Source organism: Brachyhypopomus gauderio, chromosome 15 (genome assembly GCF_052324685.1).
Source record: "Brachyhypopomus gauderio isolate BG-103 chromosome 15, BGAUD_0.2, whole genome shotgun sequence".
Lineage (NCBI taxonomy): Eukaryota > Metazoa > Chordata > Actinopteri > Gymnotiformes > Hypopomidae > Brachyhypopomus > Brachyhypopomus gauderio.
Window position 1 is genome coordinate 14,097,137 of NC_135225.1, and position 18,104 is coordinate 14,115,240.

General features: G+C 45.4%; 1 protein-coding gene across 6 annotated transcripts; it reads right to left on the reverse strand.

The window, feature by feature from the left end:
• Positions 1–752: 752 nt before the first annotated feature.
• On the reverse strand, positions 753–12,595 carry gng2 (guanine nucleotide binding protein (G protein), gamma 2). 6 transcript variants are annotated; one of them, XM_076974310.1, is made up of 5 exons: positions 12,402–12,595; positions 5,884–5,965; positions 2,657–2,728; positions 2,217–2,341; positions 753–2,082 (listed from the first exon to the last, which is right to left on the reverse strand). In XM_076974310.1, the coding sequence occupies exons 4-5, from the start codon at positions 2,301–2,303 to the stop codon at positions 1,954–1,956; spliced, it is 216 nt and encodes a 71-aa protein (XP_076830425.1). In that variant the 5' UTR covers positions 2,304–2,341; positions 2,657–2,728; positions 5,884–5,965; positions 12,402–12,595; the 3' UTR covers positions 753–1,953. The 6 variants fall into 6 exon arrangements, with proteins under 6 accessions (XP_076830425.1, XP_076830422.1, XP_076830427.1 ...); XM_076974307.1 differs by having other exon boundaries at positions 2,657–2,732; XM_076974312.1 differs by lacking the exon at positions 12,402–12,595 and adding an exon at positions 12,011–12,194.
• Positions 12,596–18,104: the final 5,509 nt, after the last annotated feature.

Below are 18,104 nucleotides of genomic sequence, written 5' to 3' on the forward strand. Positions count from 1 at the left end.
TATATACTACATTCAGGACTTTCTAGAATATTCAGTTCTCATGGTTAAATTTAAAAAAGAAATAGGTAACTGAAACCCTCAGTGTGTCTGTGCTGCAAGACCAAATTTTTAGATTATAACCAAAATGCTCTTGTTTTTAGGGGGGGCATGTCAGCGCAGTGATTGTGATACATACCTGTTTCAGTTCAGTGATAGTTTAGGTGACATTAACCCTTGAAAGGGTCTGTAGAGTATTCTGGAGTACTGAGAGCAATAATCTACGTGATGCCATCACTTTGACCCAGAGTCCCTACTCTGTTAAAGTTGAGTGCCTGTCTTTAAGAACAGCAGAGATTCATTGTGTAAGGCAGAGAGAAACACGATTGCCCTTTCTGCACTGCAGCAGGGTCACCTTATTACCATGGTCTTCCACAGGCATTCCAGAGCCTGCAGCGGCAGTATTTTATGTTGACAGGCAGTAGAGGTGTCCTGTTATGGAAAATGCTCTTTAGTGCATAGGGAGTTTTTCCTTAAAGGAAATCCAGAACAACACATTCCTGGGGCAGAAATCTCTGATACATTAAAGGACTCTTAAAGGACTTGGACTGTGTTATGTTCCTAAAGTTCTTATACAGAACCCTGAATCCAAGAGTCAAATATAATGTATTATAATATATATGTATTATATTTCAGAATGATTTATTAAATTTCTAAACATGGATTTTCAAGTTCATGATGATGGATTGAAAATACAAAATACAAAAAAGCCAATGTCAGGTTTCAGTCATCATGCAACTGTTATTTAAATCACCACAAACATTCAAACCATACAGCACAACACGGTTGTTTTCTTACAAATAGTAAAAAGAGACCTATGTTTCTGAAGAAGACAAAAAAATGAATTTGCCTGCTATACATAGTCAGTAATATAATCACCATTGTAAAGATAAGTATCTATAAGGAATATTTGCATGTGTTCAAATCTTTCATAAAAAATGCTTTTAGGTATCTATTGTTTTTAAATAAAAAAATTCACATACAAAGAAGCTACCTAAGTGATATCTACCAATAGTATTTCAAGGAAATAAACAATTATTAAAATAAAGCAAACAAAGATTATCAGAACATTTCCATGATGATGAACTCCATAATCCTGGCCAACTTAAGTAAATCAAACAGAACACTGGAACACCTCAGAGGAACCATGAAATACTGCACTGAGTTCGCTTCCTGCTGGAACTACTGTAATGTCAGGGGCCCACAATGTAATGGCACTGCTGTAATATCAGGGGCCCATGATGTAATAGAGCTGAGCTGATGTAATGGCACTGCTGTGATGTCAGGGGCTCACAATGTAATGGCACCATTGTAATGTCAGAGGCCCATGATGTAATAACGCTGCTCTGATGTCAGAGGCTCACAATGTAATGGAGCTGATGGAATGTCAGAGGCCCATGATGTAATAGGGCTGCTGTGATGTCAGAGACCCATAATGTAATGGAGCTGATGTAATGTCAGAGGCCCATGATGTAATAGGGCTGCTGTGATGTCAGGGGCTCACAATGTAATGGAGCTGATGTAACGTCAGGTGCTTATGATGTAAGGGCACTGCTGTGATGTCAGTGGCTCAAAATCTAAAGGAACTGCTGTAATGTCATGATGCTTAGGCTCTGTCATTTACACATGCACAGTGCAGGCTCTGCCTCAACATTGCGAATGCAGGTCGGCTTCTGCTGAGCTTGTGGTCACCCAAGTGAAGGTCGTGAGCAGCTGCAGCTACACCTCAGCCCTCAGAAAAAGATCTGTGTTGATAATATCTGTGTGTGTGTGTGTGTGTGTGTGTGTGTGTGTGTGTGTGTGTGTGTGTGTGTGTGTGTGTGTGTGTGTGTGTGTGTGTGTGTGTGTGTGTGTGTGTGTGTGGGAATGGGTAAAGTCCCAGAGGAAGTGGGCAGCCCTGCAGCCAGCCAGCCCTGCCTACAGGATGGTGCAGAAGAACTTCTTCTCCCTGAAAGGGTTCTCGGAGGCAGGCACGGGTGACAGCAGCGGGTCCTCTTTGGCGTGGGCCTCGCAGTACGACATCAGGTCTGCGGCTGCCTTGGACACCTGCCGGGCCACACACACACACACACACACACACACACACACACTCAGAGGTGCAAGTCTCGAGCTAATTTGAACTTTTCTGACTGATGCTGTTGGCCCACATAATTTTGCCACAAAGTTAAATGCTTGCTGACTTTTATCCGGTCGATGTTGGCCTCCATCTTGAGCTGCTCCACCAGTTTGCGGGCCTGGGCAATGCTGGCGGTGTTGTTGCTGGCCATGAGGCTGCTGGATCTGGGTAGACCAAACACAAACACCCCTGCACAAGGACACGGGTCCTGATCAGCACATGTGCCCATAGTTATTCTCGTTTTCTCCACTGATCACCCCCATAGTGTTTACAACAAACAGCTGTCCCTCCCCAGCCCATGTACACTTAACACACATGCATGAACACGTCCCCTTTTTCTATGACAGCACTGTTTGAAACATTCTCATGTGCAGCCTAGCAATACAATGAAAGGAAAAAAGGATTTGACCACCTCTGTTCTTTCCTGACCCAGAAATTCAATGTTACCATAATGTAAAGAACTACGAGTCTATTGGTATGTTTTAAATGTTGTGGACACTGTACCTCAAATCAGTTCAGCCAGTAAGTTGGTCTCTTGAGTTTCACGGACAGTACTGTGTTGCTCTGTTCAGACTGCTGGCTGAATAAAAGACAGAAAAAACATTACACTCTCTTCATAGGAAAAACAAGCTCACAGTGTTGAGGTTATAGTCTTCAAACATATATTTAAGCCACTTATATGAAGAGCAACAGGACATGGTCTGAGCAGGGACCAGACTCCTGGGCCAGGTGAGGTGTTAGTGAAACAGACTGATCACTGCATGATAGCTACCCAGAGTTATTAAGGTGAGTGTGTGTGTGTGTGTGTGTGTGTGTGTGTGTGTGTGTGTGTGTGTGTGTGTGTGTGTGTGTGTGTGTGTGTGTGTGTGTGTGTGTGTGTGTGTGGATGAAACTGTGGGTGTGAACCTATTGCTGTGTAATATTTCCATGACATGCTGTGTCACTGTATGTGTTTTAAGGGCTATTTATCACTTTTTTTATCACTATCACAATGAGGTAAGTTTATATATATGTATATATAACTAAAAACCACAACAGGTAAACACACAAAGATAAACTAAAATAACTGAAATGTTCATTTGGTTACTGATGTTAATTTGGGGGTTAGGATTAGATAGTGTGTGTGTGTGTGTGTGTGTGTGTGTGTGTGTGTGTGTGTGTGTGTGTGTGTGTGTGTGTGTGTGTGTGTGTGTGTGTGTGTGTGTGTGTGTGCGTGCATATTTAAGCCTTGTGTGGTCGATATTGATAGCAAGCTGTGAAGCACCTGTCATGGCAGTAAGCTCAAAGTGTCTGTGGTGTATTAGAGTTTTTAATCTCAGTGGGGCCACCTGCAGAAAGGTTAACTACAAAGGCCTACTAATGAGAGAGGTCAGCAGGGGGCGCCATAGCGTCATCTGTCACAGTGACCTCATTCTTATTAAGTGCAGCTGAGCCTGCTGACTTCACTACAGCCAGGAGAGGCAGGAGAGAGGAGGACGAAGCAGCCAGATAGTCTCTGATAATACTGCTCTATTATGTCTTCACCATTAATACATACAGTCCTTTATTTCTGCTGTCAATCATCTTGACGCAACTCAAAATAATGCAGCTTGAAACTCAAAGACATGAAACTGACTGAAAGGTCCCGATTCTGGTCCCAGTCAGACAGAATGAGCAACAAATAAGGAAATAAGAGGCTACTGTAACTCATAATAATCTGAAGGAACACACATTCAGTGTATTACATAACCCCCTTTAAAACATAACTAATCAAAATGGCTAATGAAGTCAGTCTCCAGATGCCTAAATCCTTATTGATAATGCTTCCATCTTACCACATTATCTCCAATCATATTTCCTGCCCTTATTGCATTACTGTTATACAGTCACTGCATTACTTTTCCCACAGAAAACAATATTACTGTTATAATCAGGAAACAGAATGCCATTATGCAGAAGGCCTGTCAGAGGGCCCTCAGCACTGAAACAGTATGTATGCCGTTCAGCGGATGGTCAGGCCACATCAGACCAGCAACTGCCACCGCATGACTGTCCCCTCTTCAAAACGTGATAGGTAAAAGTGAGGACGTAAATGTTTACAGTTAACAATGAAATCTTTTAAAAGGAAAAGGTGCTTCTAAAATCAGTAAACCCTCTTTTGCAATGGATATCAGTTGCTAGGCAACCGAGACATCCAACAGAGGGAAATGTTCCCGAGTGCAGTCAACAGTGCAGCCAGAGGTAGGCCAAGGAATAAGGAAGTGTCATTTGAAAAGCTAGGAGTGGGCAGCACAGGCCTGGCGGAGTGCGGCTTCAGTAAATCAGGAGCAAAGAGGCTTTTGGAAGCTCAAAATGCCAACGTGCATCTGGGACAGTGAACCTTCGCTGTTTGAGATCACGGTTCTAGTTTGTCCTTATACACCACATGGCTCCAAGCCTTTCCTTATAGGGGCTGAGAGAGAGAGAGAGAGAGAGAGAGAGAGAGAGAGAAATAGGAACAGGAACAGGGAACCGGGCATTCAGTCCCTGAGTGTTTTGTTAGATTTGCAGCTGTATGTGAGCTTTATATCATAGGCAGATAGCCCAAAGGTCCTGCGGTCTACATTTCCATGTGTAAATACCCCTACTGTTCTTTAATTGAAACCTACTGTCTCAGATATACCTAAATCTTCATTGATCATATCCTGTGCAAGAGTCTGTGCACTGTGAGAGAGCTCATTCTGGGAGAGGGGTGCGGATGGTTTTTGTTTAATCTGGACTCCTGGAAAGGGGGCCATATGTCTGCTCTTTACCCAGTGCTGCCCCCTACTGGTAGGCAGGAAGGAAGGCCAGTAGGTGACGCTGAGGGCGTCAGAGAGTGCCTTCCTGGGATTCCTTTGATGCTTATGATTTGAAGGGATTCCATTTGTTCAGAAACACAATTGTCTGTGGTGTTTTAATGAGTAGCGTGATAGCATGTGATAGCATCACACACACACACACACACACACACACACACACACACACACACACACACACACACACACAGGCAAACACACACACACATAATACACAGACTCAAAAACACACCTTCAGTCCACTCTTATCTCTCCCATAATGCATCTGCAAGCCACTCTAGCTGCGAGAGCTGCTGATTAGAGCACCAGGCCTCCTCACTGTTAAACTTTCTCATAAGTCTTCAGTGTGGTACAGGAGACAAGAGAGCTCAGAGTGAGATGCGGGGTGGGCCACGATGCCAGGGGTGGGCTAATATGCCAGGGAGGGGTTAAGATGCCAGGGGTGGGCTACGATGCCAGGGAGGGGTTAAGATGCCAGGGGTGGGCTACGATGCCAGGGAGGGGTTAAGATGCCAGGGGTGGGCTACGATGCCAGGGAGGGGTTAAGATGCCAGGGGTGGGCTACGATGCCAGGGAGGGGTTAAGATGCCAGGGGTGGGCTAATATGCCAGGGAGGGGTTAAGATGCTAGGGGTGGGCTACGATACCAGGGAGGGGTTAAGATGCCAGGGGTGGGCTACGATGCCAGGGGTGGGCTACGATGCCAGGAGTGGGCTACTGAGTGGCTACAATGCCACATGAAGCAGGATCTTTTGGAATGTACGTTACGTGTACTGTATCCAGTGTCATCTTCCTGTTCCTACAAAACCGTGCTGGCATATTGGAGAACAATGCCACCCCTTCCTCTTTTCACATCTTGCTCTCTGGTCCTCACATCTCAAGCATTTCTTTCTCTTCCTTATTCGTGGAGTCTGACCTTTAGTGGCAGGCGTGTGGCTCTCCACTCATTCGCTTGGCTTCCCTCGTTGGGTGCGGGACGGCGCTTTGTTCGTCAACTTCTGTAAAGAAATCAAAACAGCATGTGGTCAGAGGTTATGCAGTCATATATCACATCGACAGAGTCCAGGGTCTGTTGATCGTGTGCATGTCAACACCTAAACGAGCACAGGAGCCTTTGTGTGTGAGAAACCACTTAGCGCTACTGTTCCACATTGTCATCCATGTGCTCTGTGCAGTTTACTGATTTCACGTAAGGCCACACTCTGCTGAACGTGTGCAGCAATCGTAATGCGTCCTTGACACTTACTGACGACCCTGTAGAGTAGTAAACATTTATTTTTGCCAGCAGTTACAGAACTAGCCAACTTTATAGCTTAAGGACAAACTTCATCATCCCTACATGCCATAGCTAGCTCCACCCTTCGAAGGCATAGGGCTGGTGTGACCCTCACAAGACTCAGTCCTCATGTTCCACAGCATGTTCAGAACTGCAGGAAATGACATAAGAAACAAAAAAAAAAGATGTTCTATTTTTACAATGCACCATGGTGCTGAGTGCTCCTTGATACGTCACCTCTGCATGCTTTGGGTGCCAAGGGCACATACATGCACCATGTTTACATGAAGAAGCAGTCTGGGTTTGCCTGAATTTGATGATGACGTGTATATATAGCAGCCTTTGCTGCAGTTGCCAGATGAAGATGAAACCCTCGTGTGAAGTCAATTATAGAGAGATGTCAAAAGTGACTTCATATGGGCTCATAACAGCAGACAGGCAGCTACAACAGAAAGATTATGGTAATACCTGAATTTATCTAATATTGAAAACTAGATTATAATTACAAAACACAACAAAAGAAAGTAAACTGATCATTCAGCCAACCCTCCCCCCAGCCCCCCCCACCCCCCCCCCCCCCAATCCTCCCCTCCCCTCCCCCACCCCCCTGATAAATGGCCCAGTTACTTTGCCAGAGCTGCTTTGCGGCAGCAGGGAGTTCCACTGTCATGAATCACTTCCACACAGGGACATTCCAGTGAGATCTCATCTCTCCACATCTCCCCTGTGTCAATACGTCCTGAAACCAAGCCAACTAGACTCTAGTGGCCCTGATAACTTGAGAATCAAAAAAGGGTCATCGCTGTAACATAACATGCTAAGGTCCGGTGCCTCTGACATAACTCGAGGCGTGTGAATGCGTAAACGCCAGTTTTCCACTGGAAGCTAAAGAGCACTTCAGAAAGCGTATTGCCTATCCAAGCTAAATGCTGTGGGAGCCTCACACTGGAGTTTTGCCACTTATGTTTTTAAGCTTGTCCGGACAAACCTTTGACCCATTGTTGATTAAATGTATTAAAATATATGATGAAAGCAAATAAACAGTGCTGCTTGAAGTTTGTCAACCACCTAAACATGGTCATTGTTTTCTAAAAAAAAACTCATGAAATGTACATCTGAATCTCAATTTGTAAAGCAAAAAATGGACACGCAAAGATGTACATTTTCATTATTTATTCAACAAAAGTTGAATAAATGAAAAAAAAACTAAAATCTGCAAAGTACAAAAGCATTTAAACTCTTAGTAACTTTTGGCACCTCCTTTTGCGGCTATTACTTCAACCAAACATCTATAACCACAAACGAGAGTCTCACATCTGCTTTTTGGGATTGTTGCCCACTCCTCCTTGCAGAACTCCACCAGTTGAGAGAGGTCTGGCAATCTGGCATGTACCACCCACTTCACATCTTACCACAGCATTTCTATGGGATTGAGGTCCAGACTTACTGGTCCAATCCAGAGTGCAAATCTTCTTTCTTTTACGCCATTCCTTTGTAGTTTTGCTGGAATGCTTTGGGTTGTTGTCTTGGGTTGTTGCATAATCAATTTCCGTCCCAGCTTAAACTCCCTGACTGATGGCAGGAGATTCTGGTTAAGAATTTGTTGATAGGCCTGGGGGAATTTATGGTTCCCTGGATAATATGGAGTCGTCCAGGTCGGGAGGCAGCAAAGCAGGTCCAGACCTTCACATTTCCACCACCATGTTTCACTGTTGGGAGGAGGTTCTTCTCTTCATATGCAGTGTTGCCTTTTCTCCAAACATGGTGCCTATGATTGTGGCCAAATAATTTAATTTTGGACTCATCTGTCAAAAGAATGGACTTCCTGAAAGACTCTGGTTTGTCCAAGTGTTCTCTGGCAAAGTCTAAAACAGGCAACTTTGTTCTTTCTTGAGAGCAGAGACTTCCTTCTAGCAATTCTCCCATGAATACCATGTCTTGTGTATGATTGTAGACGTATGTGCATTAATCCCAGATGCTGCTAGAGAGGTCTGCAACTCTCTGGATGTGATGTGTAGGTTGGCCTTTACCTGAATCATTATTTTTCTGGAGTTTCTTGGTGTTTTGATGGCCATCCACATCTGGGCAGAGTTGCAGTGATGCTGAGTAAATGCTGAGATGCATTTGTAGATTATTTGGATGGATGGAATCTTTTTGAGATTATCTTGTAGCTTTCCCCAGACTGACGGGCTGTCGTCACATTCTTCCTAATGTCCTCAAATGTCTCCTTTCCTCTCAGCATTGTTGATCTCTGTGCTTTTTTAGTCTTTTACCTAAATATTGATGAACATAAATCTGACATTTCATACAAAAACTAGTGATGATAAAATAAGAGAATCATGGTAAATCAAATCTAGAAAAATCTAAATCTAAATCTACTCAAGGAGTTCACAAACTTTCAAGTAGCACTTTGTCATATAGGTGCATTTCAAAGAGTACTAATAATAATCAGAAAAATACTTTACTTTTGTAAAATCTGTTGAGAAGCTGAAAAACAGCTGTGCAACAGTTAACAAAACCCCCAGCAGCCAGCAGAGGAAAGCTAGCATGGAGGCGTGTGTGCTTTTATTTTGCCAGGCCCCAGCAGACACAAGCAGGTTTAATAATTCATCCTCTAAGCCCAATATTGCAGAGGGAGGGAGGGAAGGAGAGATTTTTAATTACGCTGTTCTGGATTCACACCAGGGGTTTCCATGCAGTTCCTTACACTCCTGTCTCCATTCTAACATTTATGGTGTGCCAGACTCCGTAGACTGGGGAGTTTCATCAGAGGCTCCATGTCCAATCACACTTGCAGCCTAAAGCACTGTCAGTTCCTCACAGTCTCACATTGAGAGCCCCTAAATGAAAAACACCTGTCTGGAATAGAGGTGCGAGATGACTGTGCTACATCTGAACCTCTGTCCACCAGCTTTGCCAGAATAATACGTCGGCTGTGAGGAGGGAGAGTGCAGGTCACACAGGTCACGCAGGTCACGCAGGTCACGTACGTTACTCATAACACCGTGTCTCAGATGGTCCATGACACGTGTCTTCTCTGTGTAAGAGGCGCCTCAAACGCATCGCCCCTCTTGACCTGGCTTTAGCTTACAGATGAACGTGATGAGGAACCATTTAACCATCCTGTGACTCAAGCGTTCCTCTGTAGAAGATGCCCAGTAAAAGCCTTTAACCATGGACCTGCCCTCACACACGTCGTCTGTTTCATGCTGAGACCTTCGCAGGGACAGAGACTCACTGTGAGCAGATGTCGAGCTGTTAATATTATAAGCACAGCTTCCTTCCCGGTGTCTGTGCTTCTGTTCCATTTGTTTTGCTTGGATACAAGGCTCACTGCCGCATCTATTCCTTTTTAAAAGTGTTTATTTTCACTTGAATTATAGATGAGCCTAAAAAAACTTTTGTCAAAGTAAATACCATGTTCTAAAATAAACTTTTCATCACTAGTAACGGTACGTCTTTATTTGCATGATGGCAGATCTTTCACCTGACTGAAAGGTTGAAAAGGCTTTAATGATACAAGTTCCATGGAACACTTTGTTTCCAGGGAAACAGGAGCCTCTGTGTGTGTGTGTGTGTGTGTGTGTGTGTGTGTGTGTGTGTGTGTGTGTGTGTGTGTGTGTGTGTGTGTGCGAGAGAGAGAGAGGGACAGGGAGGTGTGTATGTTTGATGCTGGGGTGTGAGTGTAAGTTCAGTCTAGCATGGACTATTTGCCCAAAAGCACCAAAGACTCGAGTCTATAAGTCAACAATATTCCAAACATCTGTGGCTTTGCTCTTTACAGAGTGTGTGTGCAAACTAAGATAACCATACACACACATCAGTATACACTCCTCACACATCTCTGCTAATAATTATGAGCACTGCTAATACTTGTAAACACTGCTAATAACTGCAAAAATGGACATGATTGCATTTTTTCTCCAGGGCACTTAATGAACATGTATGCACATGTGCCTTTTCATAATATAAAGTTATTGTAAAATGTTTAACATCTCCTCCAAACATAGTTTTTCTAGCACTGACACACACCATTACACTTTTAATGTTTTATGTAGAGCACACTGACAACATGCAATGCATTTATTTCCCTAACTAATACGTGCCCTCTCACTGACCAGAAAGAAACAGACACAGTACATATTACACCACACAATGTTCTGAACTCAAGGCATTGTCAGACCCACATGGCTACAAGTTCACTGTGAGACAAACATACTGTGTGTGGGCAGGAGATTCAACAGAGAGCCAGGGTAGGCGGGAGGCGGAGTTTCATTTTTAACAGGGAGACTGATTGGACACTTCACGAGGCCTAAACAGAGCTGTGTACTGAAGCACAGATGCCATTGCTCCTGTCACACCTAGTAAATACGTTTCTTCCTTTAATAGAGTTTGTTATGTGATGTTTATGAAAATGCCACGTCTTCCCTGCAGTAATGCCTCCTGCTTAAACATGACAGAAAAAAAACTAACACATATCTCTCTTAAAACATCTGTCTTTCTCTACAGAGAATGTGTTATTTATCTCTAAATAACAGATGCACACACGCACACACGTACATACACACATACAAATAATCACACATGTATTTGATCTCTTTCTAGTGCTCTGTTCTATGGCCAGTTTGTAAATGTACTTTCTCTCTTTCTTTAGAGATTTCCAAAAGACATACACACACATAAAACAGGGTGGCAAAATATGAGCTCCTGCATAATGTTACAAATGCATGCACAAATGTCACCACGGATGTCTGTATCAGACACACGCTGTTGCATAACGTAGCACACAGCTGTGGTTATCTCAGGCGCCACAAAAATACACACGGCAGAGGGGCCAAAGCAGCACAAAGCCCCGCGCGAGGAGCACCAGAGGCCAGCTGGGAGCCACATGGCCTCAGAGCACACAGCACTGCCACCAGGGCCCGGGGCCCCTTCAGTGCTTCTGTAAACAGTGAGCGATGAGCTACATCTGACATGCAAGTTAAGGCACAGAGCCTTCGGTCTTGGCCCACGCGGATAAACACGCCTTCCCAAGGGGAGCACCGCTCCGTACTCAGGAGAATTCACCAGGAACTCCGTGGGGATCCCTCTAGAATGTTCTCCTCTTTCCCCACACTTCCCATCCCTCCACTTCTTCCTGTCTTCCTCCTCAGCTTCCCAGCGATACCCTCTCACGCCTTTCTCAACGAAAATAAATCTTCCCCCCAAAAAGTCTGAAATGCATGCACACACACACACACAGAAAGCAAAAAAAAAAAAAAAAAAACTGCTCCAAAAAGCGAAGGAAAAAAAATGAGCCCAGCTGTGTTTTACACCTTGCAGCAGGGTGCACAGGTTTCCGTCCCTCGTCCCCTACAGGATGGTGCACGGTGTCTCTAGAGACCTCCCCAGCCTATTTTCCTCAATCCTTTTCGAAAGCTGATTGTCCCTGACGTTCGCACGGCGATCGTGGGCAAGAGGCGTCTCCGCACAACACTGCCCAGACGGAATGTTCTACAAAACAATTGCATACCCACTCACACATGCACAGGAGAAGACATCGTTCACGAGGCACATTAAAAAAACAGGCGTGGACGCAGCACACACATGGGTGCGTTCTGCAGGTTCAGGGGGACCCGCCTCGCCGGCTCCGGCCGTAATGGCAGGAGCATCTCTGCTCACAATAGAACAAGTGAGCAAACAGCCGTGCGCTATCAAGCCCCTTCTCGCCCACACTGATACGATGTGAAGCTCGGTGCCTTTACCTTCTTTGTAACTCTTCATGTACCTGTGGTTATGTCCTCCTGGAGACCTGCGTTCGTTTCCTCTTGGAGATGCCAAAACAAAACTAGCGAGATCTCTCTAACAGCAGCTGTCCTGCTTCCTCACACTTCCTCTGAGCAGCACACACATGCACACACACACACACACACACACACACACACACACACACACACACACACACACACACACACACACACACACACACACACTGTCTGCTACACCACTCTATCTGACAGCCTTCCACTTGCTCCGCCCATAAGCTAGCAGAATCACTCAGGAAGCAAACTCAAACCCACTTCCCCCTCTCTCTGAGCACACACACACACACACACACACACACAAACACACACAGAGACGCGTGCATGTGATCCAGTAGGGAATGCAACGCCCTGTACCTGCTCTTCCTACAGCTGCCTCATTCTGTAGTCACACGCTGGCAGGCATGTCCCCTCTCCCCTTCCTGACGGGCACGTTTCACGCCTCTGCACCTGGGACGCTGGTTCCACCGTCTGGGATGCGCGTCTGCTCCGTGTCGTGTCCACACACCCGCTCAGCCAGTCCTGCGCTGTGACTCTGGCACGCTGCTGAGGAGGAGAGCAGATAAATGTGCCCCTCCCCCAAACAGTGTGTGACTGGTAGAGAGAGAGAGAGAGAGAGGAGAGAGAGAGAGAGAGAGAGAGAGAGAGAGAGAGAGAGAGAGAGAGAGAGAGAGAGAGAGAGAGAGGGACATGGAGTTTTATTATTTTCTTCACTGTAAGTCCAGAACTTGTATACACTTACGTAGACACTCGCTCTTTCTGTCTCTGTCTCTGTCTCTGTCTCTGTCTCTGTCACTCACACACATACACACACATATACAAACACACAGCTTGGACTGTGTAATCAAGCTAGTGTAATCAAAAGCTTTAATATTCAGTCTCACAATATTAGAGCAGAAGATTAAAAAATAAATTCCACACACACAAACACACACATGCACATATAAGCCTTACAGCTTCGAATGACTGTAATGCAACCAGTTAACCAGTGATCTGATTACTGAGATTCATTAGAAAACTATTAGATTCAGCTGCACTGATTACTCAGTAAAGTATGGCTACATAAATATACAGTACACACTTACATACCCATAAAAATAGAGAAACACTGCATAGGAGCACAATGAGCATGAGGACAATGTGTGTGTGTGTGTGTGTGTGTGTGTGTGTGTGTGTGTGTGTGTGTGTGTGTGTGTGTGTGTGTGTGTGTGTGTGTGTGTGTGTGTGTGTGCACGCATTTATGTGTGGCTGTGGGTGTGGGTGGTGTTAGAAAGACTGAGAGAGATATAGAGAGATTGTGTGGAAAATGTTTCTGCATGTGTGTATGTGTGTGTGTTTTAATTCTAATTGCTGGCCATCTGGTGCCTCCAGCCTGCCTTATTGCCCCGTGGGATTACCACAAGCACGAGGTCATCAGTGAGAGCACTGTCACCCAGACCTTCACACGTGCTGAAGGAACAAAGGGTCCAATCCGTCACCGACACAACAGCATGCTGGGATACAGGCACCGGGTCTGTGTTCCTTCGCCCCGAGCAGGGTCCTTTGTCCCGTGGCAACACGACGACTCCCTCAGCTCAGCAGCAGGCAAATGAAAAGCCCACTAATGTACGCTCAAGTGCCAGTCAATGGACCGCAAAGCAAAGCTGCGTCTATATGAACATCTGCAAAAGCAAGAGCCATGGCTGAAGGAAAGGGCTGTACTGGTGAGGTAGGGCTGTACTTGTGAAGAAGGGCTATACTGATGAGGTAGGGCTGTACTGGTGAAGAAAGGGTTGTACTGCTGAGGTAGGGCTATACTGGTGAGGTATGGCTGTACTGGTGAGGAAGGGCTGTACTGGTGAGGTAGGGCTGTACTGGTGAGGTAGGGCTATACTGGTGAGAAAGGGTTGTACTGCTGAGGTAGGGCTGTACTGGTGAGGTAGGGCTATACTGGTGAGAAAGGGTTGTACTGCTGAGGTAGGGCTGTACTGGTGAGGTATGGCTGTTCCGGTGAGAAAGGGCTGTACTGGTGAGGTAGGGCTATACTGGTGAGGAAGGACTGTACTGGTGAGGTAGGGCTGTACTGGTGAGGAAGGACTGTACTGGTGAGGTAGGGCTGTACTGGTGAGTTAGGGCTGTACAGGTGAGGTAGGCCTGTACTGGTGAGTTAGGACTGTACTGGTGAGGTAGGGCTGTACTGGTGAGGAAGGACTGTACTGATGAGGTAGGGCTGTACTGGTGAGGAACGGCTGTTCCGGTGAGGAAGGGCTGTACTTGTGAGGTAGGGCTATAATGGTGAGGAAGGACTGTACTGGTGAGGTAGGGCTGTACTGGTGAGGAAGGACTGTACTGGTGAGGTAGGGCTGTACTGGTGAGGTATGGCTGTACTGGTGAGGAAGGGCTGTACTGGTGAGGTAGGGCTGTACTGGTGAGGAAGGGCTGTATTGTTGAGGAAGGGCTGTACTTGTGAAGAAGGGCTATACTGATGAGGTAGGGCTGTACTGGTGAAGAAATGGTTGTACTCTGGGGAGAAAGGGTTGTACTGCTGAGGTAGGGCTGTACTGGTGAGGTATGGCTGTACTGGTGAGGAAGGGCTCTACTGGTGAGGTAGGGCTGTACTGGTGAGGAAGGGCTGTTCTGGTGAGGAAGGGCTGTACTGGTGAGGTAGGGCTATACTGGTGAGGAAGGACTGTAGTGGTGAGGTAGGGCTGTACTGGTGAGGAAGGACTGTACTGGTGAGGTAGGGCTGTACTGGTGAGGTAGGACTGTACTGGTGAGGAAGGGCTGTTCCGGTGAGGAAGGGCTGTACTGGTGAGGTAGGGCTATACTGGTGAGGAAGGACTGTACTGGTGAGGTAGGGCTGTACTGGTGAGGAAGGACTGTACTGGTGAGGTAGGGCTGTACTGGTGAGTTAGGGCTGTACTGGTGAGGTAGGCCTGTACTGGTGAGTTAGGGCTGTACAGGTGAGGTAGGACTGTACTGGTGAGTTAGGACTGTACTGGTGAGGTAGGGCTGTACTGGTGAGGTAGGGCTGTACTGGTGAGGAAGGGCTGTATTGTTGAGGAAGGGCTGTACTTGTGAAGAAGGGCTATACTGATGAGGTAGGGCTGTACTGGTGAGGAAGGACTGTAGTGGTGAGGTAGGGCTGTACTGGTGAGGAAGGACTGTACTGGTGAGGTAGGGCTGTACTGGTGAGGTAGGACTGTACTGGTGAGGAAGGGCTGTTCCGGTGAGGAAGGGCTGTACTGGTGAGGTAGGGCTGTACTGGTGAGGAAGGACTGTACTGGTAAGGTAGGGCTGTACTGGTGAGGAAGGACTGTACTGGTGAGGTAGGGCTGTACTGGTGAGTTAGGGCTGTACTGGTGAGGAAGGGCTGTTCTGGTGAGGAAGGGCTGTACTGGTGAGGTAGGGCTATACTGGTGAGGAAGGACTGTACTGGTGAGGTAGGGCTGTACTGGTGAGGAAGGACTGTACTGGTGAGGTAGGGCTGTATTGGTGAGTTAGAGCTGTACAGGTGAGGTAGGGCTGTACTGGTGAGTTAGGACTGTACTGGTGAGGTAGGGCTGTACTGGTGAGGTAGGGCTGTACTGATGAGATAGCCTTCTTAAAAGATCCCCATCATCTGTCATTAAGCAGCCTCATTCACTGTTTCCTGTTTTCAGGTTTGCACAAGCTCTTGAAGACTTAAGACGAAGCAAAACAACAACCACCATGGAAGCCACAGCTGGATTAGGGGCCTGGGCAGAAGACCAGCAAAGCTCACGCAGCCTCACCTCCTGGCTCACGTCAACAGCAGAGAGTGAATCAGAGAGTGACACAGACAGAGAGTGAGGAAAGGAGGTGGGAGAAGATGAAGAAAAATAAAGAGGAGGAGGAGGTGGAGGAGGGGAGAGCGCGTGTGACGAAGAGCCTGATGAAATGGATTTCCCCCTAGTTGCCATGGCAACAGTAGTGGAGAATGAATAATTTCCTGTACAACTGGCTGGTTGTGAGAAACAGGAGAGCTGCATGGGCAGAGACTCAACTGCATGTGAGATTTAACGCATTAATGTTGGTTCAAGATGGCCTTCCATTGCATGATCATAGCGTTGCACATTTGTTATACCACTAAATGATCACAAAGCCATCCTGCAACAGCAGTGGTTGCATGGTGAGTGACCGTAACGATGGCCTCATGTGAACCACCCACGCCCTCCTGTGTCACTCACCGCTCAATGTTAACCTTTATGTCTGTGTGTATTTTTCCTAGTGTATATATGTACTTTTCGATTACACTAAGAGATATAATCGATTTTACTATAAATCCACATATGGCATTAGCTACTACAGCAAATAAAATGTGTGTGTGTGTGTGTGTGTGTGTGTGAGAGAGAGAGAGAGAGACAGAGAGAGACAGAGAGAGAGACAGAGAAAGAGTGGGAGCAGGGTGAGGAGATTGCTGATTGGTCAATACCACTTTTGCAAAATATATAGAAACCAAGCTACACCTACTGCACATGCAACTAATTCTCCGACAGGAAGATGAATAACATCTACAGTTGTTCAGAGAAGCAGCCTCGTAGAATACACTGCACTACATGACTCTACGTCCTCGTAGAATACACTGCACTACATTACTCTACGTCCTCGTAGAATACACTGCACTACATGACTCTACGTCCTCGTTGAATACACTGCACTACATGACTCTACGTCCTCGTAGAATACACTGTACTACAGGACTCTACGTCCTCGTAGAATACACTGCACTACATGACTCTACGTCCTCGTAGAATACACTGCACTACATGACTCTACATCCTCGTAGAATACACTGCACTACATGACTCTACATCCTCGTTGAATACACTGTACTACAGGACTCTACGTCCTCGTTGAATACACTGCACTACATGACTCTACGTCCGCTATGGGCAGCAGACTTAGTGAAGATGTCATCTGAAACCATTTATTTCTTTATCCTTTGGAAACACATCATTGTACAAGACAGAAATGAACAAGAATGAACTGGACAAGACATAAATGTGGCTGGTGTTTCTAACGTTTTGTTGAACTGCCTGTTTGGATTTTACATTGCTAAAATTGCACCTACAACAACATCCTGCCACCAACTTCTGTACCTTAATATGAATATTGGCAAAAAACAATGAAACATGTTACATCATGGTTTCCCTTGTCAGGTTACACATTAGCCATATATATTGTAAAAGTACATTGTTTGACCACAGCTATATAGTATAACACAGTCATATAACACAGTCATATAGTATAACACAGTCATATAGTTTTACTCAGTTAGATTACAATCTGTCATGTGTTTGCTGGAGGTTACATTAGTTTCCCCCACATCTTCATCTCTAACACAAGACTCTAAAGGCTAAGAAGAAGTGAAGTTACCCCTAGAGAAATCTATGTACTCGCCTTTAACTTTGGAATTATAGCTTCATGTAGCCCCTAGGAATGACAAAATATTACCAGCTATCTGAAATCAACTTAATCAACTCCAGACACGTGATGATAGACACATATCATTCAATTACTTAATAGTTTTTAAAGATATTTCTAATAAAGTTATTTCTAATAAGGATTAGAAATTGACTGTTAGCAATTACTAACAAGCCTTGCAGCAGATAAACCCCCTCCAAACCTATCCAACACTGCCACCTTGTGGCAATACTTTTATATCATCTCACTCTTAAATCAAACTCATTTTTATGAATGCTTTAGAAATAGTCCGGGTGGCATATAGTAACCAAGCCCTCAGACTTGAGCAAATGGTTGATTATATTTCATTAATGAAACATAAAGACATTTCCGAAAAGCCCAAGCTAAGTGAATGCTGAATCAAGCTAAAGTTCTTAAAGCTATCTTCTGATAGTCTAAATTAAAATGCTAAGAGACCTTCTGCTGTAAAATGTCTTTACACAGCTTAAATGTCAGTGGTCTTTCAATAATCACAAGCCACCCAGGCCCCAGTCAACAAAGCAGCACCACATCATTCTCCACACTTTAAGCTCCATAACTGGGACGAGATTTTCCTGCTTGGTAACATACAATGTTTTATATACAGTGTGTCTAAAA